Below are 21,726 nucleotides of genomic sequence, written 5' to 3'. Positions count from 1 at the left end.
CAAAAGGGGGCGTGCTGCCAGTGAGAAATGGGGGCATGCTGCCAGTGTGATACGGGAGCGTGCTGCCAGTGAGGTACAGGGTTGTGTTGCCAGTGAGAAATGGGGGCATGCTGCCAGGGATACACAGGGGCATGCTGCCAGTGAGACATGGGGGCAAGCTGCAAGTGAGACAAGGGGACGTGCTGCCGCTGCAAAAAGGGGGCGTGCTGCCAGTGAAATACTAGAGCATGCTGCCAGATGAGAAAAGGGGCATGCTGCCAGTGAGATATGGGAGCCTGCTGCCAATGAGACATGGGGGTATGCTGCCAGGGAGATACGGGGCGTGCTGCCAGTGAGAAAGTGGGGCATGCTGCCAGTGAGAAAATGGGGTGTGCTGCCAGTGAGATACTGGGGCATGCTGCCAGTGAGGTATGGGGGCATGCAGTTAAGAGTCAACCACATCACTGTGATAGTCACATGTAGGCCATACCAGGTAAGGGTGGCAGATTCCTTCCCTAAAGAACATTAGTGAACCAGATGGATTTTTCTGACATTTGACAATAGATTCACAGTCATCATGGATTCCTAATTCCAGATAATTATTGAATTCAAATTCCACCACGTGCCGTGGCAGGATTCGAACCCAGGTCCCCAGAACGTTGTCTGGGTCTCTGGATTAACAGTCCAGCGATAATACCACCAGGCCATTGCCTCCCCTATATGCTCCATCTTTACTCTTTTTTTCTCTAGGTGTATCCACCAGTTGTCCACAAAATGCTCACCTCAATCGACAAAATCATCATTGTTATTGGATAAGTGAAGACCAGAGGTCATGGCACGATGCCCGTCAGGCTTGCCAACAAGAGCCCAGTGCCGACTTGGCTATTATTAACAGTGTGGATGTTCTGGATTTTGTCCAGCAGCATTTTTCAGCGTGAGTTCAATGGTTTTTATTTAATTTAAACAAAGTCTCTTTTTCACCTCCTCCAGAAATCCTTGCCCTGTGCTGTTTAATTTTGGGTATGTCAGCTATAGATTGGATTCAGGCATTCCCCACTTTCAGTGCTATCCCATTCCACACTGCCAGTGATATCCCATTCCCCACGGTCAGAGCTGCCCCATTCCCCACTGTCAGTGCTGCCCCATTCCCCACTGTCAGAACTGCCCCATTCCCCACTGCCAGTGCTATCCCACTCCCCACTGCCAGTGCTGCCCCATTCCCCACTGTCAGTGCTGCCCCATTCCCCACTGTCAGTGCTGCCCCACTCCCCACTGTCAGTGCTGCCCCACTCCCCACTGTCAGAGCTGCCCCATTCCCCACTGTCAGAGTTGCCCCATTCCCCACTGTCAGAGCTGCCCCATTCCCCACTGTCAGAGCTGCCCCATTCCCCACTGTCAGTGCTGCCCCATTCCACACTGTCAGCAGTGTCCCACTCTCCAATGCCACTGCTATCCTATTCCCCACTGACAATGCCGCCCCATTCCCCACTGCCAGTACTGCTCCATTTCCCATTGTCACTACTATCCAAATCACCATTGTCACTGCTATCCCATTCCTCTGCCTCTTTTGGCACATTCATCACCATTACCGTTGTCCCATTCCCAACTGTCAATGCTACCGCAATCCCCACTGTCACTGTTGCCCAATTCCTCACTGCCCCAGTGACAATGGTTGGGGTACCAACCACCCTCGCCAAGGCTGCAGTCTGTATTCATTTCCAGGTGAGGGTAGCACATACCGCATGCTGCTTCACTATGAAGGGTAAACAATGGTGAGGCCACCGGGGCCGCTGTTGACACAGGCACTGCAAACACCAACAAACCCACACCTTCCATACAACCCCCATCTCCGCAACTCGGCGCTAATTCACCACTCCACCCAAGGACTAACCCCTTTTCAAAGAATAAAAGCCCCTTTCACAACATTGCCACCCGGCCCCCAGGTCCTCAGGCAGCACCGTCTCCCAAACCACAGGCTCTCAGTTAGTACCTTAAGGTGGATACCCCAGTCAGTAGGTCCCATAAAGCAGCAGGAGAGCCTCCAGACCCCAGTCACACTGATGAAAGGCCCCAGACCCCACAAAGCAGTAGGAGAGGCTCCATGTACTAGGCCCCAATCAACAGCAGTAGAATAAACCTTCCTCTGGAGATAGCAAGAACTGTGGATGCTGGAGTCAGAGACAACACAGTGTGGAGCTAGAGGAACGCAGCAGGTCAAGCAGCATCAGAGGAGCAGGAAAGTTGACGTTTCTAAAGAAGGGTCCTGACCTAAAACGTCAACTTTCCTGCTTCTCTGATGCTCCATAAACCTTCCTCTACTTTTTTAATCTGGAAATAAATCTCCCTCCATACTGTCCCTACCAAACTCTCCCAGGACAGGAACAGCACTAGGTTGGATACAGGTTAAAGCCGTCTTTCACTGTCCATATCAAACACTTCCAGGGCAGTTTTATCACAAGATTAGATACAGAGTTAGGCTGCCTCTACTCTTTTAACCTGAAAGTAAAACTACCGCTGTTCATTTAACTTGAAAGTATAATTGCCTTTACTCTTTTAAATACAAAGCAAAACCATCTCTACATTGTCCCCATCAAACACTCTCAGGACAGGGACAATGTGGGGTTAGATACCCAAGTTTCCTCTTTTAAACTGAAAGTAAAGCGCTTCCGACTCTTTAAAACTGAAAGTCAATGTACCTTTATTGTGTAAAATGGAAAGTAAATGCCTCTCCACACATCGAGAGCTTCCAATGATGGTCCCAGTTCTGATCCTGAATAGAATTGTGTTTCTCTTGTAGTTAATTGTGATGATAAATGAAGTTGCTGTCAGGTTGTACAGAGTTCAGTTTGATTTTTATGCCATAGGATCAGCACGGCCTGGATTGGACTGATCCAGAGCAGTGCCTCAGGACCTGGGATATACCACTGGGTGGACGGGACTCCTGTTGATACCCACCTGCACTGGGCAACCTCCAAGGTACAGAGTGGTGACTGTGTTCAACTGCAGCTGAACAAGGAAGGCACTTGGCATGGGATATCCTGCCACAGCAAACAGCACTTCATCTGTGAAAAACCCCATGATGGTGAGGATTCAGGGCAGTTTCTTTACAGTGTGGTACATCTCTCTTTGTTGTTTTTTCCTTCCAAGCTTGGACGTGTTCTCCTCTCTCACCCCTCTATCCCTCCATCTCTCTCCCTTCCCTCTCATCATCTTTCTGGCCGTCTCTTCCCCACATCATTCCCTGTTTTGTCCCAATGTCCACTTCTCTCCTCTCTACTTCAGTCTGGCCCCTCTCTCCGGCCTCTCACCACCGCACCCCCTCACCCCGCCCGCCGCCACCGCCATTCTCACCCCTGTCTTCCTTTCATCCTTTTTTAACTTTTCCGCCCTATCTGTTGCTCACCTCTCTTCCTTGCTCCCACGCTCTCTCCCTAACCTTTCCCCTCCCATGGTCTATCCCCACACTCTGTCTCTTTCCCCATCTCAATCCATCCTTGCTCCCGCCTTTCTGTCTCTCTCAACATGTTTTTTTTACCTCCCCCCATACCCCTCTATCTATTCTTACTGGCCTTTAGCTCAGTACTGTTCCAGAGCCTGCATTACGGTCGGGATCTCAGGTGACTGAGAAGCAACTTCATCTTTCACAGTTGTCCATGGAGTTAATTTGATTCCTGGGATGTAATGACTGAAATTCTTTCCTTCTTTTCTCTGTAGTCCGGCTGCAGGATATCAATTACTTCCTGACTGGAACACCAACCTTCAAGAAGGTTGACCTGGTGAAGAATGTCACTGTGATGACTGAGGCCTCCCTCCGAGGTGTAACAACAGTTGAGGTACAATAAAACATGATTCTGGCTGTTTGATGGCGGGTTCAATGATTTAGGCCCAGTAACAATTTAGGAATGGCGATGTATTACTAAATCATGATGGTGTGCGTTGCAGGGAAGCTTGATGATTATACCATAACCACTTTCTACACATTTCCCAATTCACTCCATTATTCCAGGATGTTCTGTTTTGTATGGGATTAAGATTCCATGGGTACTGGAGGCATTTTGACACCTATGCTAAGGAGGAACTGTCCCAACTAGTAGAACTGGCATCTTTCAAACCCACAACCACTTCCATCTAGAAGGACAAGGGCAGCATACTTGGGAACATCATCACCTGCAAATTCTTTCCCAAGCCACTCACCATCCTGAACCGGAAGTATATCGCTGTTGCTTCACTGTTGCTGGGTCAAAATCCTGGAATTCTCTCCCTAAGGGCATTGTGGGTCAGCCCACAGTCTATGGACTGCAACGGTTCAAGAAGGCAGCTCACCACCACCTTCACAAGGACAGCTCGGGACAGGCAATAAAATGCTGGCCAGCCTTTAACTACAATGTCCTCATTAATCACTCCCAGGACAATGAGCACAGGGTTAGGGTAAAGCTTCTTCTACTGTTTTAAACTGAGAGTAAATCTTTCTCTACACTGTCACCATTAAGCACTTTCAGGACAGGCTCAGCACAGGGTTAGATACAGACTAAAGCTCTCTGTACTCTTTTAAACAAAAAGTAAAGCACTCTGTACTCTAAAATTGAAAGTAAAGCTCTCTCAATTCTTTTTTTTCTGAAGAAGGGCCACTGGACCTGAAACATTAACTCGGATTTTTCTCCACAGATGCTGAGATTTTCCAGCACTTTCTGTTTTTGTTCTTCCAACCTGTCTCCATCAAAAACTCCCAGAACAGGTACTGGGTGGGTTTAGATACAGGTTCTACACTCTTCCCCATCAAACACTCCCAGAGTGGGTGCAGCATGAACATAGAACATAGAACAGAGAACAGAGAACAGTACAGCACAGTACAGGCCCTTCGGCCCACGATGTTGTGCCGAACTTTTACCCTAATCCTAAGGTCTATCTAACCTCCACCCCGACCTTATACTAACATCCATATGCTTATCTAATAGCCGCTTAAATGCCCCTAATGAGGCCAACTCCACTACCCTGTCCGGCAATGCATTCCACGCCCCTACCACTCTGAGTAAAGAACCTACCTCTGACGTCTCCCCTATATCTACCTCCACTCACTTTAAAACTATGCCCCCTTGTAATAGCTACCTCCACCCTAGGAAAAAGTCTCTGGCTGTCTACTCTATCTATACCTCTGATCATTTTGTACACCTCTATCAAGTCACCTCTCATCCTTCGTCGTTTTAAAGAGAAAAGCCCTAGCTCTCTCAACCTTTCCTCGTAAGATCTTCCCTCCATTCCAGGCAACATCCTGGTAAATCTCCTCTGCACCTTTTCCAACGCCTCCACATCTTTCATCTAATGAGGCGACCAGAACTGGGCACAGTACTCCAGATGTGGCCGAACCAGGCTTTTGTATAGCTGGAGCATAACTTCACGGCTCGTGAACTCAATCCCTCTATTAATGAAAGCTAACACTCCATACGCCTTCCTAACAACTCTATCCACCTGGGTGGCAGCTTTCAGGGAACCGTGAACATGAATCCCAAGATCCCTCTGCTCTTCCACACCGCCAAGAATCTTTCCATTAACCCTGTATCCTGCTTTCAAGTTTGTCCTTCCAAAATGAATCACCTCGCACTTTTCAAGGTTAAACTTCATCTGCCACTTCTCAGCCCAGCTCTGCGTCCCATCAATGTCCCTTTGTAACCTAGAACAGCCCTCCGCACTGTCCACAGTGCGACCTACCTTCGTATCGTCCGCGAACTTACTAATCCACCCTTCCACTCCTTCATCCAAATCATTTACAAAAGTCACAAATAGAAGAGGACCCAGGACAGATCCTTGTGGTACACCACTCGTAACTGAGCACCATGTTGAATATTTTCTGTCCACTACCACCCTTTGTTTTCTAAGGGTCAGCCAATTCTGAATCCAATCTGCCACATTCCCCCCTATCCCATGCCTCCTTACCGTCTGCATGAGCCTACCATGGGGAACCTTATCAAACGCCTTACTTAAATCCATGTATACCACATCCACTGCTCTACCTTCATCCACGTGTTTGGTCACCTCTTCAAAGAATTCAATAACGTTTGTGAGGCATGATTTACCCCTCACAAATCCATGCTGACTATCATGAATCAAACTGTGCCTTTCCAAGTGATCATAAATCCTATCTCTCAGAGCCCTTTGCAATAATTTGCCCACCACTGATTTAAGACTAACTGGCCTGTAATTTCCGGGGTTATCCCTATTCCCTATTTTGAACAAGGGAATGACGTTTGCCTCTCTCCAATCTTCTGGCACTATACTCGTGGACAGTGAGGATGAAAAGATCATCGCCAAAGGCCCTGCAATCTCTTCCCTCGCTTCCCATAGAATCCTTGGATAAATCCCATCAGGCCCGGGGGACTTATCTATCTTCAACTTCCTCAAAATTCCTCGTACATCTTCCTTACTAACATCCACCTCCTCTAGCCGACCAGCCTGTTTCACACTGTCCTCCTCTACAACTAGGTCCCTCTGAGTTGTGAATAGCGAAGAAAAGTATACATTAAGGACCTCTCCTATCTCTTTAGGCTCCGTGCACAAATTCCCTTTACAATCCTTGATCGGCCCTATACTTTCTCTGGTCATTCTCTTATTCCTCACGTACTTGTAAAAAGGCTTGGAGTTTTCCTTGATACTATCTGCCAAGGTTTTCTCATTCCCCTTTATAGCTCTCCTAAGCTCTTTCTTCAGCTCCTTCCTGGATAACTTGTATCCCTCTAGAGCCTTTTCCGTTCCTTGTTTCCTAAACCTTACATAAGCCTCCTTCTTCCTCTTAACCAGTCGTTAGACCTCTCTTGAGAACCAAGGCTCCCTCACTCGGCCGCATCTTCCCTGCTGCTAGGGACAAACATATTGAGCACACGCAGTATGCATTCCTTAAACAATCTCCACATTTCAATAGTGCTCTTCCCTGACAGCATCTGTTCCCAAGTTCAACATAAAGCCCCTCTACTCTTTTGAACTAAAACTAAACTGTTATCGATATCGATGATTTGGATGAGAATGTATAAGGCATGATTAGTAAGTTTGCAGATGACACTAAAATAGGTGTTATCATGGACAGTGAGGAAGCTCATCAGAAATTGCAGCAGGACCTTGATCAGCTGGGGAAGTGGGCCGAGAAATGGCAAATGGAGTTTCACTTAGATAGGTGTGAGGTGTTGCATTTTGGAAAGTCAAATCCAGGTAGGAGTTTCGTGGTGAATGGTAGGGCCTTAAGGGGTGTAGTGGAACAGAAGGACCTTGGAGTTCAGGTGCACAGTTCTCTGAAAATGGAGTCACAGGTAGACAGGGCAGTGAAGAAGGCTTTTGGCACACTGGCTTTGATCAGTCAGGGCATTGAATATAGAAATTGGCAAGTTATGATGCAGTTGTACATGACGTTGATGAGGTTGCACTTGGAGTATTGTGTTCAGTTTTGGTCACCTTGCTATAGGAAGGATGTTATTAAACTAGAAAGAGTGCAGAAGAAATTTACAAGGATGTTGCCAGGACTCAAGGGACTGAGTTATCGGGGGAGTTTGGACAAGCTGGGACATTTGTCTTTAGAGCGTAGGTGACTGAGGGGGGATCTTATAGAAGTGTATAAGATCATGAGAGGTATGGATAGGGTGAATGGACTCAGTCTTTTTCCCAGGGTTGGGGAATCGAGGACTCGAGCGCAAGATAACACAGTGTGGAACTGGAGGAACACAGCAGGTCAGGCAGCATCAAAAGAATAGGAAAGTTGATGTTTCAGGTCGGGACCCTTCTTCAGAACTTCTTCATTCCTGAAGAAGGGTCCCAACCCGAAACGTCAACTTTCCTGCTCCTCTGATTCTGCCTGACCTGCTGTGTTCCTCCAGCTCCACACTGTGTTATCTCTGACTCCAGCATCAGCAGTTCTTACTATCTCTGAGGACTAGAGCGCATCAGTTTAAGGTAAGAGGGGAAAGAATACATGGGAACCTGAGGGGCAACTTTTTTACACAGATGCTGGTATGCATATAGAATGAGCTGCCAGTGGAAGTGGTTGAGGCAGGTACATTAACAACATTTAAAAGGCATTTGAACAAATACATGGATAGGAAAGGTTTAGAAGGATATGGGCCACATTCAGGGAAATGGACTTAGAGTGGATGGACATTTTGGTCGGCATGGACCAGTTTGGGCCAAAGGGCCTGTCTCCGTGCTATAGGATTGTATGACTCTATGGCTAAAGTTCCTTGACACCAACCCCATCAAATACTCCCAAGACAGCTACAGAATGGGCATAGATACAGAATAAAATAGCCCCTGCACCAGCCCTTTCCAAAATCTCAGGCTGTGTTCATCATGGGATTAGAAATTGATCAAATCATCCTCTACTCTTTTTAACTGAAATTAAACTGAAAGTAAATCTCCCTTTACTCTTTTAACCTAAAAGTAAAACTGCCTTTACTCTTTTAAACTGAAAATAAACCTCCCTCAAAACTGTCTCCATCAAACACTCCCAGGACAGGTACAGTGTGGTGTTAGATACAAAGTAAAGCTTTCTTTTCTCTTTTAAACTATAAGTAAATGGAAAGAAAAGCTCCTTTGGCACTGTTGCCATCAAACATTCCCAGGACAGGTACAGTACGGGGTTAGATACACAGTTAAGTTGCCTTTACTCTTTAACACTGAAGCTGTTGATACTGTCCCTATCAAATATTCTCAGGACAGGTACAGCATGGGTTAGAAACAGAGTAAAGCTGTCTCTACTCTCTTAAACTGAAAGTAAAGCTGTCTCAACAATACCCGCATCAAATACTCCCAGGACAGGGAGGGCATGGGCTTAGATATAGAGTAAAATTGCCAGTATACTTTCCAATATGACATTTGTAGTTGGTCTTTATCTCTATGGCATGTTGATATGTGTGTAGAGTGATGGGTCCTTGCTCATGTTCCTTTGGATCTCTCTTTGACAGATGATGTTGTTTCCTGGCTTGTGGTTCAGCCACTCAGGTCTGGTGAACTCGATTGAATTTGTAGTCCAGCCTTTAAAGAAAGCCACTCGGGTACATTTCAAGATATTCAGACCCTACTGCATCCCAAGCCTGTACCTCATCCCTCCAGGTAAGAGTCATGACTGGTGGGGAGATACCTAGCAGTGCCTGATTAAAGGATTTTCTGGAATTAAATCTGGAAGGCACTTGTTCTTGACTGTGAGTAAATGCATTTCTCATGGTGAATGTTGACCTCAGCCTTTGCTAATCAAGCTGATCTAATTGGACAGCATCTAAAGGGATTTTCATTAGTTAATAATAATAATAAGTAATAAATAAGTATACAAATGACATGAAGATTTGCTGGGTTGTTGACACTGAGGAAGAAGGTGAGAGATTACAGGAAGGTGTAAACAGATTGGTCACTTAGGCAGATTAGTGGCAAATGGAACCTAACCCTGAAATGTGAGGTGCTGCATTTTGGAAGGAGGAAAAGACAAGGGAGTACTCAATGAATGGCAGGACACACAGAGAAACAGAGAGATCTTGGGGTGCTTGTCCATAAATCCCTGAAGGTGGCAGCGTGGGTTACTAGGGTAGTTAATAAGGCATACAGGGCACTTGCCTTTATCAGTCAAGGCATAGATTATAAGAGTAGGGAGGTTGAAGCTGTACAGAACTTAGTCAGGCTATAGCTGGCATATTGTGTGCACTTCTGGTCACCACACTATAGGAAGAATGTGATTGCAGTGGAGTAGGTGCAGAGGATGTTCACTCGAATGTTGCCTGGAATGGAGCATTCCAGCTAGGAAGACAGGCTGGATAAGCTCAGGTTGTTTTCTCTGGAGCAGAAGAGGTTGAGGGGGGACCCGATGGATGTGTATAAGATTATGAGGGACATGGACATGGTCGATAGAAAACAGCTGTTCTCCTTAGTTGAAGGGTTACTATCAAGGGGCATAATTTTAAAGTGAAAGGCAAGAGGTTTAGAGGGGGTTTGAGGAAAAATAATTCACCCATTGTGTAGTGGCAGTCTGGAATGCACTGCCTGGGAGGGTAGTTGAGGGGGGAAACCTCACAGCCTTTAAAACATACTTGGGTGAGCACTTGAAGTGTTGTAACATTCAAGACTATGGGTGTAGTGCAGGAAAGTGGGATTAATATTGATAGGTTGGTGCAGACTTGATGGGCTGATGGGCCTGTTCTGTGGTGTACGACTCTATGGCTATGATACTCAACAGAGACAGTGGACAACTGGATCCCACATGTGGTTTTTAATTCAATCTTAATGAAGAGAGAAACAGAACAATATGCTAGCTTTTTATACATATCATCTTTAACTATCTCGGTGAGGTTAATGGGAATCTAATCAGATAACATTTTTACAACAAACTTTTCAGAATGTATTCAGATGGATGTCAAAAAGCATTATCAATGAGCAGATTTAAAATAATGTTGTGAAGAGAGAGAAAGAGGCTTTTGAGAATGTGTCTAGTGTTTCATGTCTAGATGGTTGAAGCAAGGGTGAAATTGGGGCTTACAGGGAGCAGAATCAGAAAAACAAATGATTCTCAAAGAGTTGTCAGGTTAACAAGGTTAAGAAGGCAGGTAGAATTTTACAGCTTGTCTGGAGGACTAGCGGAGTATAGTGTGTGCTCAGGGTGTAGTAGTTTATAAAACTCCTCGAGTGGCATTCCAGCTGGCCTCTCACCAGCCTCTAAACTGTCCGCAATATTATATGGAGCAAACAAGGCCTAGGGGGTAGCACACCAACCCTTCAGGAGGAGAGTCTTCATTTCTGGCCCCCTTTCAGTAAATATGTGGGGGTTGTGAACCAGTGTGCCTTAAAGCTCCTTTCATGTCAGGAGAAATTGAATGTAATATCGACCAAGCAGAGAAAGTTTGCCCCCTCCCACCGATCCACATTTGTTTGGAACTGGGGGGAAATCTCAGAGTGGCTGCTTCTCCAATCACAGGCTGATTCTGTCATATGCTTTCTACTGATAGGCTCATGAGTTTTAAACCAGTCAAAGGAATACTCAGATAAATGGAAAACTGAAATCACTGAGGGAATGAATTCCTTGCAGGTTAATGTAGAATCTCCAGCTTAAGGCCACTTAGGCTCAGGAGATATTGTATAGTGGTGGTTGTTGGTGTTGTATTGTTGTTGGTGAGATATTGTACGGTGGTTGTTATTGAAATGAACAATGTGTCAATTGTTAAATTTAAGGTTTTAGAGTAGATTTGTTAAATTTGTTAAATTTAAGTCTGACATTGAAAAGGTAAAAATGTAAGGTAAAAGTAGAAGGGAAGTAACCACTTCACTGGTTAAAAGCTTCCAGCTCTGTGTAAGTGGAGCTGTGATAGTGCAATGGAGGTGTTTGATGCATAACATCACCAGTTTGGAAAGAATTTGTAGGGCGATGGCTCTTTGAGGGTTGAGGCATATGTCAGTTATTTTGCAAAAACAAAACTCTACTTTATTTGTGAGATAGTAGGAACTGCCAATGCTGGAGTCTGAGATAACAAGGTGTAGAGCTGGATGAACACAGCAGGCTAGGCAGCATCAGAGGAGCAGGAAAGCTGACGTTTCGGGTCTGGGCCCTTCTTCAGGAATTTCTGAAGAAGGGTCCACACCCGAAACATCAGCTTTCCTGCTCCTCTGATGCTGCCTGGTCTACTTTATTTGTTATCTTGTGCCAATTTAGATTCTGTGGTGTTTCAGAAAATAATGCCAGGGGAAGTGCTTGAGGAGGGTACAATTACAGCATTTAAAAGGCATCTGAATGGCTACATGAATGGGAAGGGTTTAGAGGGATATGGGCCAAATACTGGTAAATGGGACTAGATTAATTTAGTATATTTAGTTGGCATGGAAGAGTTGGACTGAAGGGTCTGTTTCCATGCTGTACAACTCTATGACACTATCAGGAACACCAGGCACCTTAGGGAACTCCACTATAAGCCTTTCTCTAGCTCCAGTGTACCATTAACCATTACTCTGTTTTTCTTCTTTATAGGGACTACATTGTGTTATGAATATAAACTGGGATAGATAGAAGTTTGGACATTTCAGTGTTGCAGAGATTGAAGTAGTATTTGTCTTACAGCATGAAGGTCAAAATTGAAACTGTATGGTCTTCACTTATTGGTTACACAAAGTTATGTACATTTTGGACAAGGTAAATTTGATACTTTTGTGAGACAAGGTGTCACTAGGTGCCTCTGTGTTGAGAGGCTGCCCAGCAATAAATTTTGCAGTTAAGTTGCAGTTTGTCACAGAACTGAGAGAGGTTAATTTCACTCAGACTTCCAGAAACTCTGCAAGCCAAGCCACATCTGTCTCTCTTAACCTCCATGTGTGGGGAAAAGCACTCAAAAATTCAAAAAGAAGAATTTCTAGCACAAACAAAGATTTAGGACCAACTGACTGACTACCGAATTAAGGATATTCTACAGTCGACAATCACACGATTTCATTGCCAAAAATCATTAGAACTAAGAGGAAGTCTTGATTCACAGAATTTGTTCATCTTTTCCATCTCTATGATATTTCTTCAGAACTGCTTGTCCTGACGGCTTTGTTTGAGTGCATGTAAGTTCATTGATTAATTGATTCAGACAGCCCAGAAAAGGCCCTTCAGCCAATCCCAGTCTGCACTGACATAACTACCACTAAAATTACGTTAATTCCAATTTCCTGCACTTGTCCCATATTCTTCAATGTCATGATATTTGAAGAGCTCATCCAAATATTGTTTTAAAGGCTGTAAGGTTTCCAGCCTCCACTACCTTCCCAGGCAGTGCCACCTGTTGCGTGAAAAATCTTTTCCCAAAGCCCTGCTGAATTTCCTGCCCCTTACTCTTAAAACTATGTCCTCTCCTGATTGTTCCCCTTGGTTGAGGGGTCAGCTGCTCTCTATTCACCCTCTCCATAACCTTCATAATCTTATACACCTCAATCATGTCTCCCCGTTAGTTTCCTCTGCTGTAAAGAAAACAATCCAAGCCTATCCAGTGTCTCCTTATAGCTTAATTTCTCCATCCCAGGCAACATCCTGGTGAATATCCTCTGTACCCCCTCTAGTGCTATCACATACTTCCTGTAGTGAGGTGAGCAGAACTGCAACAGTACTCCAGCTGTGGCTTGACAAACGCTCTGTACAGTTCCAACGTTACCTTCTTGGTACTCTATAAGACTGATGGAAGCAAGTGTCCTATATGCATTCTTAACTATCCTATTCATGTGCTCTGCCAACTTCAGGGATCTGTGAATAATTACCCCAAGATCCCTCTGTTCCACTAAGCTACCAGTATCCAGCCATTTATTAAATACTCCTTCATCTTGTTTCTTCTTCCAAAGTGCACTTTTTTGCTGTGCGGGGTACGATTCATAGAATCCTGACAGTGTGGAATGCAGGCCATTTGGCCCATCGAGTCCACACCAACCCTCCAAAGAGCATCCCACCCAGACATTCTTCCCTACTCTATACCAAAAGCCCTGCATTTCCCATGGCTAATCTACCTAGCCTGCACATTCCTGGATACTATGGGCAATTTAGCATGGGCAATCCACCTAACCTGCAAATCTCTGGACTGTGGGAGGAAACTGGAGCACCCAGAGGAAACCCACGCAAACACGGGGAAAGTGCAAACTCTACACAGACGTTAGCCCAAGGCTAGAATTAAACCTGGGCTCCTGGCACTATGAGGTAGCAGTGCTAACCACTGAGCCACTGTGCTGCCCCCCCTTATGCTGACCAATCCATCTATATCTTCTTTTTCGCTATTAGCCACTTTACTAATCTTGATGTCATCTGCAAATTTGCATAACATTGCCCCTATATTTTGATCTATACCATTTATGTATGTAACAAACAATAAGGATCCCAGTACTAATCCTTGTGGTACACCATTGGACACCAGCCTTCAGTCACTCAAACAGCCTTCTGCCTCTACCCTTTGTGTCCCATTACTAAAGCAGTTTCTGATCCATCTCACCAAGTTTGGGGCAGCACAGTGGCACAGTGGTTAGCACTGCTGTCTCACAGCGCCAGGGACCCGGGATATATTTTAAATTTGCACAGGATTCCACCTTTGGGCAACTGTCTGTGTGAAGTTTGCATATTCTCCCCATGTCTGCGTGGGTTTCCTCCGGGTGCTCCGGTTTCCTCCCACAGTCCAAAGATGCGCAGGCTGGGTGGATTGGCCATGCTAAATTGCCCATAGTGTTCAGGGATGTGTAGGTTAGGTGGGTTATAGGGGTGGTGGGTTTGGGTGGGTGCTCTGAGGGTTGGTGTGGAGTTGTTGCGCTGAAGGGCCTGTTTCCACACTGTGGGGATTCTATGATCTATGATCTATGAAGTTTCCCTCAGTTCCATCTGCTTTAACCTTCTCAATCAATCTCCCATGTGGGACGTTGTCAAAAGTTTTGCTAAAATCCACTTCAACTACATCAACTGAACTTGAACATCCAATCGAACACATTTTCAAAAAATTCTAACAAATTTTTTAGGCGTGACCTCCATGTGACAAAGCCATGCTGATTAGACCCATTTAACCCATGCCTTTCCAAGTGGATATTAATTCACTTTTTCAGAATTTACTCCGATAGTTTCCCTCCCACTGACGTGAGATTCTGTAATTTCCTGGTTCATCTCTACCACCCCTCTTAAAAAGTGAAATCACATTAGGAGTGCACCAGACCTCTGGCACTTCCCTTATGGCCGGAGAGGAATTAAAAGTTTGTGTCAGAGCCTCTGCAATTTCCTGCCTCACCTCCCGCAGCAGCCTGAGATGCAATTCATCCAGGCCAGGAGATTTGTTTGTAAGCGCAACAGAGCTTCCAATACCTCCCAATTTCCTATGTCAGGCTGTACAACTTCTTCACAGTCCCTTTTCCTGAATTCTGTACCTCCGTTCTCCTTTTCCAGAATGATCACCGAAGAGGAGTGTTCATTCAACACCCTTCAAATATCCTGTGGCTTCACACACTTGGTCCTGAATTGATTCTATTCTTTCCCAGCCGCCATCAGTTCTGAGGAAGGCTCACTGTACCCAAAACGTTAACTCTGATTTTTTTCTTCACAGATGCTGCCAGACCTGGCTGGGCTTTTCCAGCAGCTTCTGTTTTTGTTCCTGATTTACAGCATCCGCATTTCTTTCGGTTTTTATCTACTCTTTCCCTAGTTAGCCTCTTCCCTTTAATGTATTTATAATGTGTGTGTGTGTTTTGCTTCAGAGGGGATATATTTTAAGTTTGCACAGTCGTAATTAATGATCTATCCTGAAGTTTAAAAATTGGAACGCAAGACTATACTTTTGTTGCAACCATTTAATGAAAAGTGTAATCATATTGCTGGAAAATGAATGTAACTGCAGATGCATTGTCTGGAGTGTAAGGTGTTGAAATAATTTAAAGGTTTAACACAGGCAAAGATCATGTAAAGTTGTATAGGGGAGAAGACTTAATGGATGAAAATCTTGTATTTGGTGGTTTGTGTATCACGTATTTTGCAATGAAACATGGTTTTGAAATGGTATTTCTTGTTTTAAGGTTGAAGGCATGTTTGATATTTTCATAATTATTTACCTGCAGCCAAACTGCGTACAGTTCTGGTCGCCACATTACCAAAAGGATGTGGATGCTTTGGAGAGGGTGCAGAGGAGGTTCACCAGGATGTTACCTGGTATGGAGGATGCTAGCTATGAAGACAGTTTGAGTAGATTAGGATTATTTACATTAGAAAGACGGAGATTGAGGGGGGACCTGATTGAGGTCTACAAAATCATGAGAGGTATAGACAGGGTGGATAGCAAGAAGCTTTGTCCCAGAGTGAGGGACTCAATTACTAGGGGTCACGATTTCAAGGTGAGAGGGGAAAGGTTTAAGGGATACATGCGTGGAAAGTTCTTTATGCAGAGGGTGGTGGGTGCCTGGAATGCGTTGCCAGTGGAGGTGGTAGAGGCGGGCACGATAGCGTCATTTAAGATGTGTCTAGACAGACACATGAATGGGCAGGGAGCAGAGGGATACAGATCCTTGGACAATAGGCGACAGTTTTAGATAGAGGATCTGGATCGGCGCAGGCTTGGAGGGCCAAAGGGCCTGTTCCTGTGCTGTAATTTTCTTTGTTCTTTGTTCTTTCTTATTTGCCATAAATAGTAGCCCTTGGTACATACAGAAACCTGTTCCATGTTATATGTCAACATAGGTCTGAAAGTCAGGTAAATTGAGGAATTCAATGTACTTTTTAAAAATCTTTAACTTTAGTGATGATTTCACGAATAGTGGGTCTGGATTTCCCGTGAAGTGTAACAATGTTTGTATATACCACAAAGAGTCAAGTTCTTGTGAGACAGATGTCTTGAAATTTATTTACAATATTAACTATATAGACTATGATACCAGAGACCTCCACATAATTCTAATATGAGTTTATTGATATTACTATACATTGCACACATATAATGTGCTGACTACATCAATTTACACAGAGTGAGTGAAAGTGAAGCAGATATCTTTATACCAGAATGTCACATTGTGTAATGTCATGTAACTATCTTAAATGTGCCTGGCCTGGAGCCTATGCCACAATACAACATGTGACTCCAAATCCACAATGATGTGATTGGCTTTGAACTATCCAATGACATGGCTGAGTGAGCAACTTTGTTCAAAGGCACTTAAGGATGGGCAACACATGTTGGCTACATTCTATGATAGAATTCTTTTTGCAAAATCTCCATGTTGTTTATAATCTACCCGACAGTGGCTATTCATCCCTTCGAAAGATCAACTGCTGTCTGGTGCACTGCTTGAAGTCAGCCTGAGAAGTATTTGGCAAAACTCCTGCAAAACTGATTACAATGGACTAGTCACTGCATCTGAAGTCTGGAAAACCTCTACCTCACCAGGTCACACTTTCCCAATTTTCAATTGGCCAGCGTTTCGGGAGAGGACAAAAAAAAGGAATTGCTCCAGTGACACCTTGACTCTCTCCTTGAAGCATGGTAACATTGACATGAATGACTGGGAGGAGCTTACTCCTTATCAGTCGTCATGGCTACCACTGGACCATCAAATTGCGTCACATTTTGTGCCCAAACACCTTAACAATGAGGTGAAGAGGTGGCACAAAAGGAAAGAAAGGGAAGAGGGGTACAGATCCTTGGAAAATAGGCGACAGGTTTAGATAGAGGATCTGCATCGGCGCAGGCTTGGAGGGCCGAAGGGCCTGTTCCTGTGCTGTAATTTTCTTTGTTCTTTGTTCTTTGAAGCTAACTATTTTGTTCGCTGCCGTTTGGGGCAGCAGAAATCCACAACACTAAGTAAGCATTATCCTTAACATACAGAATTGATCACAGGAGTCCAAAGATGATCAGAGCTTTTGGGACACTGCATAACCACTCATTTTTGTATTTGTCCTTTCCAATTAAAATTATCACGATGATAAACTGACCATTATTATGTTTAACATTGTAGTGTTTACATTTTCTATTGTTATTAGATTGAGAGATCTCCTGTAGTGTTGGTGAGCAGTCCAGATTCTGGTTCAGATGGTTTTTATACTAGACAAGATGGTTAACTCAGAATGGGGGCCCTTGTAGTGCAGTGGTAGTGTCTTTACCTCTGCTCCAAGAGGCCTGGGTTCATGTCCTACCTGCTCTAGACAGAATGTCTCTGAATAGGCCAATTGGAAAGCACTTAACACTCAACGCTCTGGTTCAGGAAGTTTCAGGATGGATGTTACTTTGCCAATACTCTAAGAACAACTTATTTTTAAGAGTTTCCAATGACAAGAAGCCCTTTTTAAGCAACAAACCATGACCTTTCGACTCATTGGAATAAAACCACCATCGCCCTGTGTCCTAACACTCAGAACCCTGTTCACTCTACTGCATTTCATTTCGACTGACTGCCTGTTAGATGTTAAAATTCTGATCTCATGCTTCTTGCATGACTGCAATCTTCCCATCACTAAGGCCTCCTGCCACTGTCTGAGAACATGATGTTTGTCTGATTCTTTTGTGATTCCTTAGGCCCATCATTAGCATCAGTCTGCTAGTTCCAAATGCTAAATCTCCCTATCTAAATCTCCTTGACTCTCCACATTCCTCTTCACATTTATGTCATTCCTTATAAACCTACCGTTGTGGCCAAGTCTTTGCTCATCTGTTTTAAGTGTTTCCTTTTTATGACTGTGTCAGTTGTCAGTGAATTCTCTGCTCTGAAGCTATTTGGCATCTCTGACAATGTTGTAGATGCCATACAGTTACAAGATACTGTTTGAAAGATGTTTAGTGGAACAATTGAACAGCTGATTCTGTGTTCCCAATCTTAGTCTCTTCAGTGATGTTTATGGTGCATCTGAAGCTGTACTTCTGTTCCTCAGGCTGCGAGTGGCTCCGTACTCCCTTTGCTACCTGTGACACACAGCCACTATGCAACACCACAGGAGGTTGCAACAACGGACATCAATGGTGCCACTTACAGGAAAGGTGTCTGCCCATCACCAGCCCCTGCAGTTCATATGCGTTTGAAAACATCACAACCAACATCCTGCCAATCGCTAACCCTCCCAGATACAAAGGGACACAGCCATATTACTCCCAGGTGGCAGATATAGCAATGATCATCAGCCCTGACCTCAACATTGTGCATGTAAATGTAAGTCAGGCTATTCTTATTCTCTCCTTTGTTCACATGATGCATGTCAGGCAGACAATCTGAAGAATAGCATTGGTTCTGTGCAAGACGAAGTTATGTTCAGAAGGAGCTTCACTTCTAGTTATTACTAATCTTTCTCTTTCTTTCCGGCATTGTTTCCAAATACAGCAATTCAATTGAACACTCTGGTGTTGCACAGTGCCAGACCGGTCCCCACCAGTACTGTAGCCCAGTGTTATACAGTTATAGACCTGTCCCCACCCATACTGTAGCCTAGTGTTATACAGTTACAGACCTGTCCCCACCAGTACTGTAACACAGTGTGATACAGTCCCAGAAATTTCTCACACAGCAAGTAATTAAGGTCTAGACTGCACTGCATGGGAGGGTGATAGAAGTAGATTCCATTGAGCCATTCACAAAGGAATGGGACCCCTACTTGAAAAGAAAAAATGTGCAATGTCATGGAGAGAAGGTTCAGCAGGAGAGGGGGGAATGGGATACAGTGATTTGCTCCTTCAGAGAGCCAGTACAGGCAAGGTGGGCATTTTGGAGCATCCCAATAGACCACATGCCCAATATGTGTGGTGGAAGGCTGCTTTACTGATTGGGTGAAATATACTGAAATTGATCAGTGCCACATTTCAGTCTGTTCACTGTTGCAATTAACCCATTCACAGTTCTGATTGTCTGCACCACAGTACAAGCCAATGATTGTTGTGATTCCAGTTCTGAAGAAGGGTAATACCCAAAACATTGACCTCCTTTCCTCCTGATGCTGCCTGGCTTGCTGTGTTTTTCCAGCCTCCTGTTTGTCTACGTTGTTGTGATTCTGATTAGTTAGTCCTATGTTTGGATTTGTCCAATGGAGAGCTCAATGACAACAGTGTCTGCTTAGTTAATTCTGTGGTTCACTCAATTTTTTTGCTCCTGATTGGTTAGATTCTTCTGTGCTCATTCATTAGTATGCTTGTGATTGGTGGGTTTGCCTGGCGATGTTACTTTCTGGTGCTGCTCCTGATTGGCTGCTTGCTTGGTGATGTAATGGACTCTTGCTCTGTTTCAGGTGATGCTGGGTGACCAGGATGTTCGTGTTTATCCAGATGATGTGATTGGTTTTCAGCATGATGCGGGTCCGAACTCTCTGTTGCATTGCCTGTCCAGCTCAACATCACCCTGGCGACAGAGCTACATCAGCCTGGTGCGGCAGGGCTGGCTGGAAAGTTTACTGGTTGGTTTCCAGCCTACCTGGCCCAGCCCCAAATGGTTCGATAACGTTGTCTGCGATGTGCGCGTCCTGTATACAGACCAGCCACAGCCGATTGTTCCCGCCCAGTCCCTCACTACCGTGCCAGACACACACCTGGTAACCCCAGTAAACAGAGTCAACCCCACAGCAATCAACTGCTGCCCACTGGGCATGTGGACGACAATCACTGGCTTGCAAATCATCTACCCCTGGCCACATAATGGCACTCTCCTGGTCCCAACTGGAAATGAGGTGCTCATTGTGATCAAGATCAACTCTGGCAGCAATGCCAGCTCCTGGTGGGGTCCTCCAGTCCGACAGTCAGGAGTCTTCTTCGATGCCTACTGTCCACCCAGTCTACCTCAGTATATGCCAGCTTGCCACAGAGAGACCAGCGATACATGGTTCTCGTACGCCCACTTTACCGTCACCCATCCCAGGTTAGAGATACTGAATATCACTGTGAGCAATGAAGTCAGCTCCCAGAACACATCTGTCGAAATCCAGGCCTATGATGTGATCCAGGGGCTCCGGATTGTCCCCAGGAAACCCAGACGCATACTGGTGGATGTCTCACAGGTATGGTCGCCCTCAAAAGCATTTGGAGGGCTCACTTTTAGACTAGACTCTATAAAGAGAGAAGGAAAGATGTCTCAGTCCGGAAGTATTTCACCAGTTCCTTTAGTGTAATAAGCCATTTCAAAGTGCTTCATTGTGTTCAGAAGGGCTTTTTAAGCTAGCACATAGAAAGTCCTACAGGAGAAGGAATGGTGGAGGATATAATTTTAGGAAATAAGGCCGAGTAAATGGTAGATGTGTCAGTGGAGGGGGGAGCATTTCAGTGATAGTGACCATAACAACTCGATAAGATTTAAGATAATTATGGATAAGGACAAAATGGACCAGAAATAGAGGTTCTGCACTGGGGGAGGATGGATTTTAAGACAAGATCTGTCCAAAGTTGGACTGGGAGTAGCTATCGTGGGAAAGTCTGCATCAGAATATTGGGAGACATTTAAAATGGTAATAGAGAGTGCAGGGCCAACATGTTTCTGTAAAAGTGAAGGGTGGGATCAATCCAGAGAACACAGAATGTGAAAGGACACACAGGATTTGGACAAGGGGTAAAAAAGCAAATGGCAGACACCAAAGGCTTAAATCAGTAAATGCCCTAATGGTGTATAGAGAGGGCAAGGGGTTGCTTAAAAAAAGAAATTAAGGAATGAAGGGGGTACATGAACAAAAACTGGCGGGTAAGATTAAGGAAAATTCAGCTATATTTTATAAGTATATTAAGGGTGAAAAAAAAAACAAGTGAAAGAGCAGGGCCCATTAGGGATGAATGTAGGAATGTGTGTGTGGATCTGAAAGATACACCTGTGGTCTGAAGTGAGGACTTTAGATTTGTATTCAAAGCAGAGAAGAATGATGTAAGTATAAAAATCAAGGAGAGGGACTGTGTTACACTTGAATTCATTAGCATTGAAAGGGAAGAGGTATTAATGGTTTTAGCTAGTTTCAAAATGGATAAATACCCAGGCATAATTAAGACGTATCCGAGGCTGCTGTGGGAGGCAAGGGAGGAGATTTCAGGGACTCTGGCATTAATTTTCAAATGCTCTCTGACCACAGAAGAGGTGCTAAAGGACTGAAGGACAGCTAATTACAGAAGTGTCACATTGCAAAAGGAGGCTATTCAGCCCATTGTATTACACCAACTTCTTAACTGAGCATCACTACCAGTGCCAATCTCCTACCTCTTCCCCCATACCCTTGTGTATTATTTTTATCCAAATAATTGTCTGATGGCCTCTTGATTGCCTCAATTGAATCTGGCTCTACAACACTTCCAGGCACTGCATTCCATACTC

General features: G+C 44.7%; 1 protein-coding gene across 1 annotated transcript in view; it reads left to right on the top strand.

The window, feature by feature from the left end:
- The window catches only part of pkd1b (polycystic kidney disease 1b), a 196,357-nt gene that overhangs the window by 1,910 nt on the left and 172,721 nt on the right, over nucleotides 1-21,726 (top strand). Inside the window, exons 2-7 of the mRNA XM_048611156.1 lie at nucleotides 730-913; nucleotides 2,844-3,061; nucleotides 3,694-3,812; nucleotides 8,919-9,066; nucleotides 18,332-18,606; nucleotides 19,673-20,434. Of these exons, the coding sequence (XP_048467113.1) occupies nucleotides 730-913; nucleotides 2,844-3,061; nucleotides 3,694-3,812; nucleotides 8,919-9,066; nucleotides 18,332-18,606; nucleotides 19,673-20,434 (1,706 nt within the window). The remainder of the gene's footprint in view (nucleotides 1-729; nucleotides 914-2,843; nucleotides 3,062-3,693; nucleotides 3,813-8,918; nucleotides 9,067-18,331; nucleotides 18,607-19,672; nucleotides 20,435-21,726) is intronic.

Source organism: Rhincodon typus, chromosome 23, assembly GCF_021869965.1.
Source record: "Rhincodon typus isolate 14 chromosome 23, sRhiTyp1.1, whole genome shotgun sequence".
NCBI lineage: Eukaryota > Metazoa > Chordata > Chondrichthyes > Orectolobiformes > Rhincodontidae > Rhincodon > Rhincodon typus.
This window is presented reverse-complemented; position numbering and strand designations above follow the sequence as displayed.